This window comes from Thamnophis sirtalis, unplaced genomic scaffold (assembly GCF_051295495.1).
Source record: "Thamnophis sirtalis isolate CommonGarterSnake01/CBP01778 unplaced genomic scaffold, rThaSir2_p1.2 scaffold_10, whole genome shotgun sequence".
NCBI classification, from domain to species: Eukaryota; Metazoa; Chordata; class Lepidosauria; order Squamata; family Natricidae; genus Thamnophis; species Thamnophis sirtalis.
Window position 1 is genome coordinate 54,264,534 of NW_028261390.1, and position 13,210 is coordinate 54,277,743.

The 13,210-nt window shown below is 42.1% G+C and overlaps 1 protein-coding gene across 1 annotated transcript in view; it reads right to left on the minus strand.

Moving 5' to 3' along the window:
• Positions 1 to 535: 535 nt before the first annotated feature.
• The window catches only part of C1QTNF7 (C1q and TNF related 7), a 44,226-nt gene continuing 31,551 nt past the window's right edge, over positions 536 to 13,210 (minus strand). Inside the window, exon 3 of the mRNA XM_087724632.1 lies at positions 536 to 1,342. Within this exon, the coding sequence (XP_087580758.1) occupies positions 711 to 1,342 (632 nt within the window). The 3' untranslated portion in view covers positions 536 to 710. The remainder of the gene's footprint in view (positions 1,343 to 13,210) is intronic.

The following is a 13,210-nucleotide window of genomic DNA, read 5'->3' on the forward strand; positions in this document are numbered from 1 at the left end:
AGGAAAGGAGGTTAACCTGTTTTCCAAAGCACCAGAAGGCAAGACAAGAAACAACCGATGGAAATTAATCAACGAGAGAAGCAACCTATAAGTAAGGATAAATTTCCTAGCAGAATAATTAACCAATAAAATTCTTTCCCACAAAGAATGTAGTTATCATGGAGGGGAGAAAAAATATAGTTGTCTCCAGAGATATTCATCAACTCTAGAATAGCTAATACAGAGTTGGATTAATTAATGGTTTGACTTAAAAATCTACAGAAGTTGATCTATTCATTTTTATCTATTATGCTTGGGATGAAATCATTCAAAAGGTAATTGTAATAGCATGTCTTATTACTCCAGATTTACCTCTTTTTTAAAAAAATAAAATCTTTACTACTGATATCTATGTTTTCATAATAATCATTGTTCAACTACTCAACTAACTCCCGTCATTGACAAGAACCTTGTCACTACTCAATATTTATTGTCTAAAATATTATATTTAATTGTATTTAAATACTATTAAACCTGTTTTTTTTTATTTCTTGGATTCTATAAAGAAGCATACAATCATTAAAGTTTCTATTATTTGAAAATAAATCTTTTACTTTGGGGCATTTGACAACAAAAACAAAATTCCAGACAAAGGCATCGCCTTTATTAAGAGGGAAGGGCAGATTCTGTTCACTGCTTTTTGTTCATTTAGAAGTATGTAGTCATCTCCATCACAGGTCATCTTCATCTGACAGAGCATCAAGGTAGTCTGTATCCACATATAAGAGAAATCCTGAAAACAGACTGTCTGCCCATGTGGGATCAGAAAAAAGGCCATTTTGGTCAGTGTAGAAGATCTCAAGCCAAACCTCATCCTCAGGCTGGAGGTAAATCACAGTTGACCCGGATGCCACATCATGGTTTCCTGTGTTAGCATCAAATGTCTTTATCCGGAACTTTCCATTATGAACTAGACCGATGGCAAGGTGTTTATTTGCCAATGTAATGTCATAGGAGAAATAATAAATCCCTGGGATGGCACAGATGAATTTTCCTGTTGAAGGATTATAATGTCCTCCTTCATTAAAAAGGACTTTGTTAAATATGATTGGCACTCTTTCCTCTGGGTAACTTGTAGTAATACCCACAGAGAAAGCTGATCTCAGTACGATTTGCCCACATTTACAGATTCCCGGTGGACCGGTTTTTCCTCTTTCTCCTTTCTCCCCTTTTGGTCCTAATGGACCAAGAGGTCCCATGTCACCTTTACCTCCTACTAATCCTGTAGGCCCTCTTTTGCCAGACTGTCCTTGGTCTCCTTTGTCTCCAGTTTGTCCTGCAGGACCCATCTTTCCTCTTACACCTAAGAGAAAGGAAACCATTTTAACCATAGCATTATTTTATACACTATTATTAAACACAAGATAATAATTCTCTTTGGCAGGGAATGGTGCATTTTGTTCCAGTAGGATCATTGCAAGTTAGGTGCACCTTCTCTCTTTTACTGAAGGCATTGTATAGAAGTCTTGACTTTTATACAATGGCTTTGATCCTCTCCACTCATGGGTCGAGGCTGATCATGCATCCCCCTGTGGCTCTAACAGCAACTCCTTAGGGGAAGTAAATCCCATGGCTTCATTTTGTAGATGTTGCATATTCAATATGCAAATACCAGCTGCGACCTGATTGGTTGGTCGTTTTGACAGTTGGTCTGAGTGCTAGTATAAATACCCTGACAGTTGCAGGGAACGTTTGAATCGCTTGTCACCTGTGTTATAATAAAGATCTGTCTTGCACATGGCTCCTGCATGTCAATTCCCTCACAACAACAACCCACACGTTTACAATACTGGCGACGAGGATGGGATTGATATGCGATTCCCGCAGAGCCTAACAACATCAGCCAACGTGAACGCAGGAAAAAAAAAATTTTTCTTTCCTACATTGAGGGCCTGTCAGGGCCGCCGGTATGGCCAGCAAGCGACATCAACAGCGGCCTCCGGTTGTAGCCAACCTCAGTAAGCTCCAGGCGCGGCCTCCATCCGTCCGAGGGACGGGCTTCCTACGCTTAACCTCGACTGGAGCCGCCGCCACTACTCAGGGACGAGCTATGGACCGTGATGGCTAAACTGCGCCAGCTGTGCCTGCCTGCCTGCCTGCCACCAGCTGTTCCTACGGCATGCCTGCCACCAGCTGTTCCTACGGCACTCCAACCGCCTCGTTCCAACCGCTGCGTTCAACAGCAGCCTCGTTCTCCAAGCTGCCACCTAGCACCACCGGCTACGCTCTCTCAGCCTGTCTAAAGCCTCTCCAACACTAGCACACTCACAACATACACCAGACTGTCCTCTACACCATGAGCCTCCTTCCGCTGCAAAGGCCACCGCTTGCTTCTCGAACCAACAAGAGCTACAACACAACGAGAGCCTCCCTGCTGCAAAGATTCCAAAGGACCTGTTTTTTTTTTCCTGGTTCTAAAATTTAGCTACGAAGGACTCACCACCATCTTGAAACAGCAGAACTGGGGGAAAGGAGAGAGATTGAATATGCAAATACCAGCTGCGATGTGATTGGCTGGTCATTTGGTCTTTAGAACTGGGGGGAAGGAGTGTTGCATATTCAATATGCAAATACCAGCTGCGACCTGATTGGTTGGTCGTTTTGACAGTTGGTCTGAGTGCTAGTATAAATACCCTGACAGTTGCAGGGAACGTTTGAATCGCTTGTCACCTGTGTTATAATAAAGATCTGTCTTGCACATGGCTCCTGCGTGTCAATTCCCTCACAACAACAACCCACACGTTACAATAGTAGAGTTAGCTCCGATTGTGGGGGATGCCTAGGGGTTGGCTCTTTGCGCCTGGCTCCCAGCTGGTGTTCCCTCTCTGTGGCCTCCACAGCTTCCACCATGGCTTTTGAAGGCATGTAGATCATCTCGACAGATAGGCAATCTGTCATCTACTACTTTTGCATGGGCTCCATCTTCCCTGAATCCTTATGCCGCCGGGCTCAAGTTGGTGCTGGGGCTCAGGACCCTGGATAGCACCCCGAAATTTGGGGTGGCTGGTGAAGTATTTTAAGCGAGATTCGGGTTAATATTAGGGTTCCAAGGCAAAGTATTGCTCAAAGTTCCAATTTATTAAGAGAGCCATGTTGACACATCTGGGAAAATTCCAATCTGAAAGCTTCCCGGTTTTCCCCACCCAGTTGAAAGTTTAAGATCTTGCCCCCACACCCACAAGTCCATCACATGGTCCAATCTCCCACTGCCATGCTGGCAGTTCCATCCATCCAGTTCCAGTCAGGTGCAGAGACAAAGGATGACCTTGGCTTTCTAGAAAGAACTTTGTAGTGACTACATAGCATATGACTCCTTACAATCCCCTCTCCCATTCTGTCACAATAGAAATTGCATAGCAGAATAATAGAAAGTATGGCAGGCCAAAGACCCAAAAGAAAAGATGGCTGTAGGCCTGACACTAAGTTCCAGAAAGTTGTGCTAAATTTAAAACAGATATTTTTTGGGAATAATGATATGAAAGAGTCTGTGAATGATAAAAATGATTATAAAAGAATGATTGCTCCAAAAATGAGAATGAAATAATAATATTATATAATGTATATATTTAAAGATACTTGCAAATAATGTTATCAAAGAGAACAAACAATGGTTAATAACTATAAAAAGATAATGAGAAAATGCAGAGAGATATTGTTGGAAATTAAATAACATTTTGAAAATGGGTGAAAATATCTAAAAATGGACCTTCTAGAGGAAGAAATGAATAGTAATTATTTGAATGAAGCAAGTCAGAGAATGCTGCAAGGAGTATTAAAAATTGTATGAGAAATATAATTGTAATTATAATGCTATGAACATTAGAGCCTAAGTAAACAATGATGAACAGGATGGAATAAATGTTTATGACAAAATTGAAAAATCTTAAAACTGGAAGGTTTAATTGGAGAACTATGAAAATAGCTTTTGGAATGCCTATGTGACTGTTCTAATAGGTTGTGAAGACTGCATCAGTTATGTGAAGATTGGTAGAAAAATGAATGTAAAAATTAAAAGGACATTTGTTTAATTAAATATTCCTGAAAAAGTATGTAGCAGAAGTCTGATTTAAGAGACTACAAAAGATGACAATGAGCAAAATTTAGGAAATGATGATGGGGAAGGAGTAGAAATGTGGAAAGCTATATTATACAAATGTTGATTTATAAAAGTATAAAAGTAACAGACTTCCATTACAGCACATTTTGTGTGCATATTATATTAGAAGCTTATTGGTAAGAGTCAGGGGTGGGTTTCAACCGGTTCGCGGCGGTCCCTGCGAACCGGTTGGTCGCCGAACCCGGAAGTAAGTAACTTCCGGGAACGGCGAAGGGTGCGCTCGCCCGCCCACGGTCCTTACCAGGTTTTGACGAGTTCTGCGCTTCCACGCATGCGCAGGACGCATACAGCACCTGCGCAATCATCCAGGAGCAGCTGGAGCGTCGCGCAGACGCTAGTACGCATGCGTGCACTGCGCGCGTGCACGAGGACACCGCCGGCCCCGTTCCAACCGAACCGGTTGGAACGGGGCGAGAAACCCACCCCTGGTAAGAGTGATATATGATGTAAATATAAAATAAGTAGGGGGTTGGACCAGAAGACCTCCAAGGTCCCTTCCACCTCTATTCTTCTATGGGATGAATATTTGGGAATCATCAAATGCTTAGCAAATAGTTCAGCACTGAGCAAAGAGTAGAACAAAGATATGTGATCTTTACTTGGCTGCCATTATTTATGTAAAATAAATGCTTCCAGCAATATTAGAGTTTTGAGCTGTTTGGGAGTGTCAATGTACATGTAATTTTGTATGTAGACAATGTTGTTGACTGAAAACCTGAATAATTTTCAGTGACTGTTGGGTGATTTGTCTGACCAGCATGGATATGAAAATTGCTGTATCAAAGGTTATGTTAGTTGTTTTTTTCCAGAGAAAATGGGATGAATTGTTAAAAACTTTATAAAATGGCAGAAAACAAGAGCAAGTAGATGAATTTGTGAACTTTGATAGATTGTTACAGAAAAATGGGAAAGAGAGATATTTTAAATGCATAAATTATGCTGAAAAGATAATAGAGTATGTAGAAAGAAGTGAAAATGGTTATATATCAGAAAAGACAGAAATAATAAATTTAAAGTACAAAAAGCAATTTATGATGCAGTAAATGGATATAGTTGAAGGCTGGTTAGCTAGGACATACATTTTTCCTTGCGTTAAGTTTTATCAATTGATGAGTCCATTGTCCAAGCAGTATATATTGAAGGAAATTTGTATCTTTTGTTAATGAAGTTACTACAAATTGGGTAAAGTGATGCAAATGACATAATTGCACAAATTATATACATTAACACAAATGACATAAATATACTACTTTGGAATTTATTGCACATTCTAGTTTAATGTACATCCCACTCTACTTTCACAGGCTGTGAACCCAGGGGTTTCCTATATTTCCTTTTCTTTTTTTAATTCATAATTTATTTGACTTATTTCTTCTTAGTGTTTTGTGCATATGTTTTTAATCATAGCTAAAAGAATAAGGTTCCTCCCTTCCTCTAAAAATTTCTATTGGGAAAATTTCCCTCATTCACTATCAGCAATTTTAGATTTGTGTCATTACTACTTAAAGTATGCATTTAATCCTATTAATCTTTTGTGTGACCCAAACTTTAATTAAATGAATGCAAACATTAGCAGGACAATTTTTAAAGTGACTGAAACTGAAATCTGGCTACATGACAGTATTCACATCTGCCATGAACTGTTTTATTTAATTTCATTAATTGAGAACTGTAAATTGCCATTAACAAATTACTTGAATTTGCAGGGTTGCTTAATTTTTACTGCTTTTGGATCCAAGACTTTACAAAGTAATTTAGAATAAGGAGATATTTAAACATCTAAATATCAATAAACATGTTTTACTAATTTTGACAATTCCATTGTCTTTACATCTGATTATGAAATTAGACTCCTCCCCTTAAATTATATCATAAGGTACTTAAAAATTCCTTCTTCCCATAGAGATGTCTCAATAAAACAATATTGGAATAAATCCTAATTAGTACCAGAGGATTCATCGATGATCACATGATGAATCAAATGATTTATAACTACTTTTGTTCAGGGAGTAGGACACATAACCACACCCAGTCCTGATAATCCTGGTTTCCCCTTAATGTTCCTCAGGCAACATTCGGATAGTCTCTAAAGAAATCAGATTTTCTTCTTTTTCTCCCTTTCCCTAAATGTGTTAGGGGCCCAATTAATCAGGATACTGCTTACAATCCTAAATTCTTTAGCCATTCTCTTTATCTAACAGCAAAATAAGAGACGATTTCAGAACTTAATATGGTGTCTCTCTCTCTCTCTCTCTCTCTCTCTCTCTCTCTCTCTCTCTCTCTCTCTCTCTCTCTCTCTCTCTTATTTAATACAAACACTACATAGCATTTCAAAAATGTTTGCCAGTTGCATCCTTACTTAGATTGGGAGGCCCTGCACACAGGCACTCATGTCTAGTCACCTCTTGGTTGGATTGCTGCAAAACGCTCAACATGAGGTACCCTTGAACAATATTCAGAAGCTACAGCTGGTGCAGAATGCAGTGATGCACACAGTTCTGAGGCCCCTGGGATGGCATGGATAACACTGCTATTGTGCGACTGTTCATTGATTACAGTTAGCTTCTGAGTCCAATTCAAGGTGTTGGTTATTACCTTTTAAATCAGAGGTGTCGGACTCAATTTCATTGAGGGCTGCATGGACATTATGGTTACCAGAGGTGGGTTCCTACCAGTTCGCACCTATTCGGTAGAACCGGTTCGTCAAATCTACCGAACCAGTTAGAAGAGGTTCCACCAGTGGACCCGGAAAGCAGGCCACACCTACAGAAGAGGTTCCAAAATTTTTTGAAACCCACCACTGGTCCTTGGATATGATTATTCTACACTATCATGCTCATATTTATAAAACCCAGTGCCTCTGTGAAAGGTAAGGATGACTACTGCGTTTGTGGTGCAATCAGAACATTGCGTGTGTTGAAGTTGTTTTAATGCAAACCAAAGATGCCTTTTAAAAAACAAGTTGACATCATATTCTTATGCATGCCAGTGCTGTATGTGAGGTAATTTAAGGTGGATCTGACAAGTGTCGTCGGCATCTTCATATCCGGTCACATGGGCGGCAAGCCACTCCCATCCGGTCACATGGGTGGCAAGCCACTCCCACAAAGGAGGCCACACCCACAGAGTAGGTTCGAACAATTTTTGAAACCCACCACTGATGGTTACCCTCAAAGGGCCAGTTGCATGTAAGACTATGACAACTCACAGTGGCCAGGTGGGTGTGGCTGGGTGATCACAGCCAGCTCGCCATGACTAGGTGGACGTGACACCACTTATTGGGTATGGCTGACTTGAGATGGCTGGCTCAAGATTGAACAAGTTGCATTGGTTAACTCAGCATGGACAAAATTTGGTGCCACACAAGCTCCTTGCCTTCCCAAACTGCTGGCAACCACGTGTGTGGGCACCTTGCCACACCTATCTCCTCCTCGAGGCTGCTGCTGTGCTTACTCTCCTTGTTCAGGTTGTTCATGGTGGGTGTGGGAGGGTGAAGTGCAGAGGGAGGCCCACTCCCTGGAGGAGACCCGACTTTGTAAGCTATCAGCGATAGGATGGGAGATCACCAGGAGAGGCCAGGAGGAAGGGTCAAGGGGATGGTAAAAGAGCAGCAGGCTGCTGGTGACTAAATGCTAAGGCAGGACTTCCCTCAGCTCCTCCCTCCCTCTCATTCCAATTTCCTTCCTCCCTCCCTCCTTCTCATTCCCATCTCCTTCCTTCCTTCCTTCCCTCCCTCCATGCCCAGTATTGAATATTCAATTAGGGGTGAAGCCGACGTAAGGCTTCACTCATTGGTTCATTTCTCTGGCAGGAGAAATGAACGAGTGTCATTGGCTGAAGTGCCTGGGAACTGCTGTGGCGTGGATTGTGTGTGTGTGTGTGTGTGTGTGTGTGTGTGTGTGTGTTGTTTCCAGAGCTGAAATAAAGGATATTTCACTAAACAGAGCCTCCTGCCTCTTCACTCATACTCCCTATCTAACACTGATGATGAAGGTGGGATATTAGAAGAGAACAAAGGATGGCACAGTGCATGGCATCCACTGACATCTTCACAGAAACCCAGCAGCCTGCAATCATCCTTCCCACATACCACCAGCACAATTTGATCTGGCTACAGAGGAGTGGTCCTCATATATGGGTTGGTTTAGAATGTTCATGGAAGCTAACAACCTTCAAGGCTTATAAAATCCAAAAAAGGGCACTGTTCTTGAGTTACTATGGACCGCAAATCTACAAGATGGCTAAATCCCTCTCAGCACCCACAGATGTCAAGACTATTGAATGGAAGACACTGCAAGACACCTTGAAGGAACATTATGCACTCTCAGCATCCCCATTAAACTGCCAGCATGAATTCTACCACAGAGATCAGAAGATGAGTGAGACAATAAATGACTTTGTTGCTAATTTGAGGGACATTGCAGCTGAATGTGCATTTATTAATTTGGAGGAAATGATGTGAGATAGGCTAGTGTTGGGGATGCAGGATTTAAGCCTACAAAAGCGACTGTTAGCTAAGAGAAGCATCACATTTAAGGACACCCTAGAGAAAGCACAGTCCGCCAAGACATCTGATAAGTCTGCTGCTACTATCCGAAAGGTGAGCAGTGTCTCTTCATCAAGGGAGGCGATGGCCGGATATCCAGAAGGCACAGACAAGGATATAAATATTGAAGAGGATGAGAACATCAACTGAATAAAATCCGACTGGAAGGCTGGACAAGCAGAAGCGGGCCAGAGACTATCAGGCTGTGCCGGGTGTGGCGGGAATCACCCCAGGGCAGCTTGTAAAATTAAAGATGCAATTTGCTGATGATGTGAACGTAAAGGTCATATAGCTGGGGTTTGTCGAGCAAACCAGATCACCTATCACTGCCTGAGGCCACCAATAGCACAGACACAGTCACACGGGCCCCAGCCGAGTTTCCAGAAGGCGCCATTTTCAAAATACAAGAGGGGAGATGATTGGCCAGCGGAAGCAAAGGAAATCCATCAAACAATAGTGGGGTATGCTGATGCATATAAATCAAAAAGATTTCACATCACCGTGAAAATTGAAGGCATTCCATGTGACATGGAAGTGGATACTGGATCATATTTGTCTATTGTATCCTCGACTACCATAAGGAAAATGATCCGGATATTTGCCAGAAAGCAGCTAAAACCGCAGAAGGTAATTTTAAAAGACTACCAAGGAAAATGCATCCCAGTGCTGGGAAGTGGGCTCTGAAAAATACAATTCAAACAATTTGAGGGGCCACTACCAATGTTCCCTCTATTTTTTTTTCAGTGTGCGCGGAAAAGTTTAGTGTTTGAGCGGCACATTTTCATGCCTGAGCACCTGAATTTTTTTCACAGATGTCACCCAAGACAACAACGAAATCAGTGTTATTTGAAACTCAAAATTATGTTTATTCAAGGTACCTGCTTAATTAAAAGTGTTATATAATATATAACTATATAATATATATATAGTAAGTTGAGGACTACTTGTATTCAAGTTCAATGGATGACTCTCTATGGGAAAAGGATCAAAACTTCCCTCTATCCACATTTTCCATACTATGAATTACTTTATATGCTTTATACTTTCTCCCTTATTATCCAATAGTCTGCAGTGATATTAGCAAGTTATGAATAAATTACCAATTGATGTAGATTAGCAATTGGGGTATATAAAGAAACAAACCTATTATTTATTGAATTGCATCTATACAACATTTATATATTGGCTGGCTGTCAACTATATTTAACCATTTGTTTTTATATGATGATCCAAGAACTGGAACTATTTGCTGTATCAATACTGTGGATGGTAACACCTAGCTGACCATGGCTGACCCCCAAAAACTAGTAGACTCTGTACTGCTGCCAAAACAATCTACATGGGGGTTAGCCAATTTGAACTTGCTAAAGAAATCTGATTAGTCACCTTTGAGAGGATGAACCAACAGAAAATAATGTTGGTTTTCAATATATTAAATGGCTCATTTAATATACAACCCTTTCATATGCAAATAATATAATAATGCATGGAATGTGTGATGAAATGTTGATTTGTAAGTACTAATTTTCAGATGTAAAAATACAAAGATACATAAAAGATGTGAACCAATACTGTAGGTCAGTTTTCTGTTTCCTGAAAATAACCCCTTACTTCTCTTATGCCATTGGTAAAAAAATAGAAGATAATTCAAAGCATTTAAAAAGAAAATACATAATGACAGCATTCAAGTGTCAGCAAAGCCTTCCCCTGACAGATAAGGGAAAGAGGTATATGATCCTACACTTTCTGAATCAAACCGAAAGAAATCCCCTCCCAGACTAAATGTGTGTGTGTGTGTGTGTGTTTCACACCTACACTTTGCAATAGATAAGTGCAACAGACCGATCGGGAACCTGAAATCCAACCGCTTCCCCAAAGGCAGAGTGCTCTAATGTGCTTCCAGCAGCCCTTTGGGGCTGGTGATCCTGTTCACAGTTATCACAAGGAAGCCCCGCTCCGTTAAGTGGAGATTACTTTCAGGAAAACAATTCGTGGACTCACCGCCTGCCTTACATGCTCAGAGCTTCAAAAAACAGTCCCAGATAGATGGCAATAAGCGATGGGGGCTGCAGGTGCCGGGTGATTGAAGTGCTCCGCTCTACCCAGAAGGAAGGAGGAGACAACCACCAGGAGAAGCCCCAGTGCCCACCAGGCCACACGGCAAAATGGATGCGACACGCCCGTCTGAACTGAGGCACAAGCTGCCGCTGCCGCAATTCCCTCTCCACCAACACCTCCCTCCCGTCTATCGCACATTTCCTTTTGCGGAGGCCGAGTCTAGCCCTGAGATGCTCCCGCCTTTTATTCATGACCACCTTTGAGTTGCTTGTGTGGTGATTGGCTGAGCCTGCCGAAAGACGGAACTGGCTTGGTAGTGACAAGCTTGAATGGAGTCCTGGGCCAGGGGTTGCTGGTGGTGGTGGCGGCGGGGGAGGATTTTTACCTGCCCGACTTGTCAATTCCTCTCGGTCCTGAATTGCATGGCATCATTTCGGCTTCATTGCTTGCCCTGGCTGAGCAGTTTCATTTCGGGGGAGGAAGGCAGCTGGCAGAGCCAAGGATTCATTACACTAAAAACACTGCGCAGCAGTTGGAAACTGCTGCGTGATGTTTTCTTGACATGTGCATGGCCATGCAGCTGCGCAGCTTAGAGGGAACATTGGCCACTATCACTGACCATAGTGAACAAAGACCTTCCGAGCCTGATCAGGGTAGAGTGGTTCGAAGTCCTGGGCTTGGGACTGACTGGCATCAACACTATGCAAGAAGACGACATAGAGGCTGTGATAACTGAATTCAGTGACGTCTATGATGGAAGCCTAGGCAAGAATAAGGGGACCCCTATCTCGTTCAATCTAGACCCTCAAGTTGCCCCTGTCAGATTGAAGCCGCAAAGAGTCCCCTTTGCTCTCTGGCCCAAAATAGATGAGCAATTAGATAAACTAATTGCACAGGGGTTTTTAGAGCCAATTGATCACACGAGGTGGGAGACACCAGTCATCACACCAATCAAGCCAGATGGCTCAATTCGCCTCTGTGCTGATTACAAATGTACAATTAATTGCAACAGAACGCATATCCAGTGCTAGTGGTACAACACCTGTTGCATTCTCTGGGCAAAGGTTTTTTCACCAAACTCAATTTAGCACAAGCCTATCAACAGTTGCCTATTGATGCTGCTGCTGCAGGGACACAGATGATTGTAACGCATAAAGAGGTATTTAAATGCCAGAGATTGCCATTTGAGATAAGCGTGGCCCCAGGACTTTTCCAAAGCCTAATGGAGTGCCTTATTCAGGGCATTCAGGGGGTAGTGCCTTATTTTGATGATGTCCTCATGGCAGCCAAAGACAAAGAACAACTAATCCATTGATTATGGATAGTCCTGAGTTGGTTTCAGGAAGTGGGACTCAAGGTGAAGAAAGAAAAATGCCAGATAGATGTATCCCAAGTCAAATTTTTGGGATATTTAATTGATGAGTCAAGCATTCACCCCACCAACAGCAAAATAAAGGGAATTCAGGAAGCCCCCACCACAACCAATAAAACAGAACTTCAAGCATTCCTAGGCTTGTTGAACTTTTACAGCATCTTTCTGCCACAAAAGGCAACAGTTGCTGAACCGCTTCACTGGTTATTGGATAAAAAGTGGTCTGGTGGGGGGGGGGGGTGCGTAAAGAAGCATCTGCCTTCACAACCATAAAGGAACTTTTAACATCAAATTGTGTTCTTGTACAATACAATGAAATCTTACCCCTCATATTAACCTGTGACGCATCCACTTTTGGCATCAGAGCTGTCCTTAGCCACCGGCTGCCAAACAGTGATGAGGCACCAATCATGTTTTACTCAAAGACATTGTCAAAAGCCAAACAAAACTACAGCCAGCTGGATAAGGAAGCATTGGCTGCAGTAGCAGAGGTCAAGGATTTTCACAAGTACCTATACGGAAGGGAGTTCAAATTAACCACAGATCACAAACTGCTATTTGGCATCATCGTAGGGGATTGACCAACCCTAAACATATTGTCACCCAGAATGACGAGATGGATTGTTTTCCTAGCCGCTTATAACTATCGTCTTGTTTATCGGCTGGGAAAAACCATTGATCATGCAGACGCTCTCAGTCAATGCCCACTACCAGACCTTGTTGAGGACTGGCACCGGCCACATCCATCCTGTTAATCGAAGACTTTGCAACTGGCCCCATCACAGCTGCCAAAATTGCGAGACAAACTGCCAAAGATAGAACTTTGGCATGAATTTTAAACTGGATGTGGAGTGGGTGGCCAGAAAGAATAATAGGAAGTGAATTTAAGCTGTCCAAAACTCAGAAAGTAGAATTGTCCACACTAAAGGGGTGTTTGTTATGGGGGTTAGAGTCGTGATACCACAAGTATTAAGGGAATCCATACTAAAAGCATTGCCCATGGGTCATCCTGGCATGGTCAGAATGAAAGCATTAGCTAGGAGGTATGTCTGGTGGCTTGGGATGGATAAGGAGATAG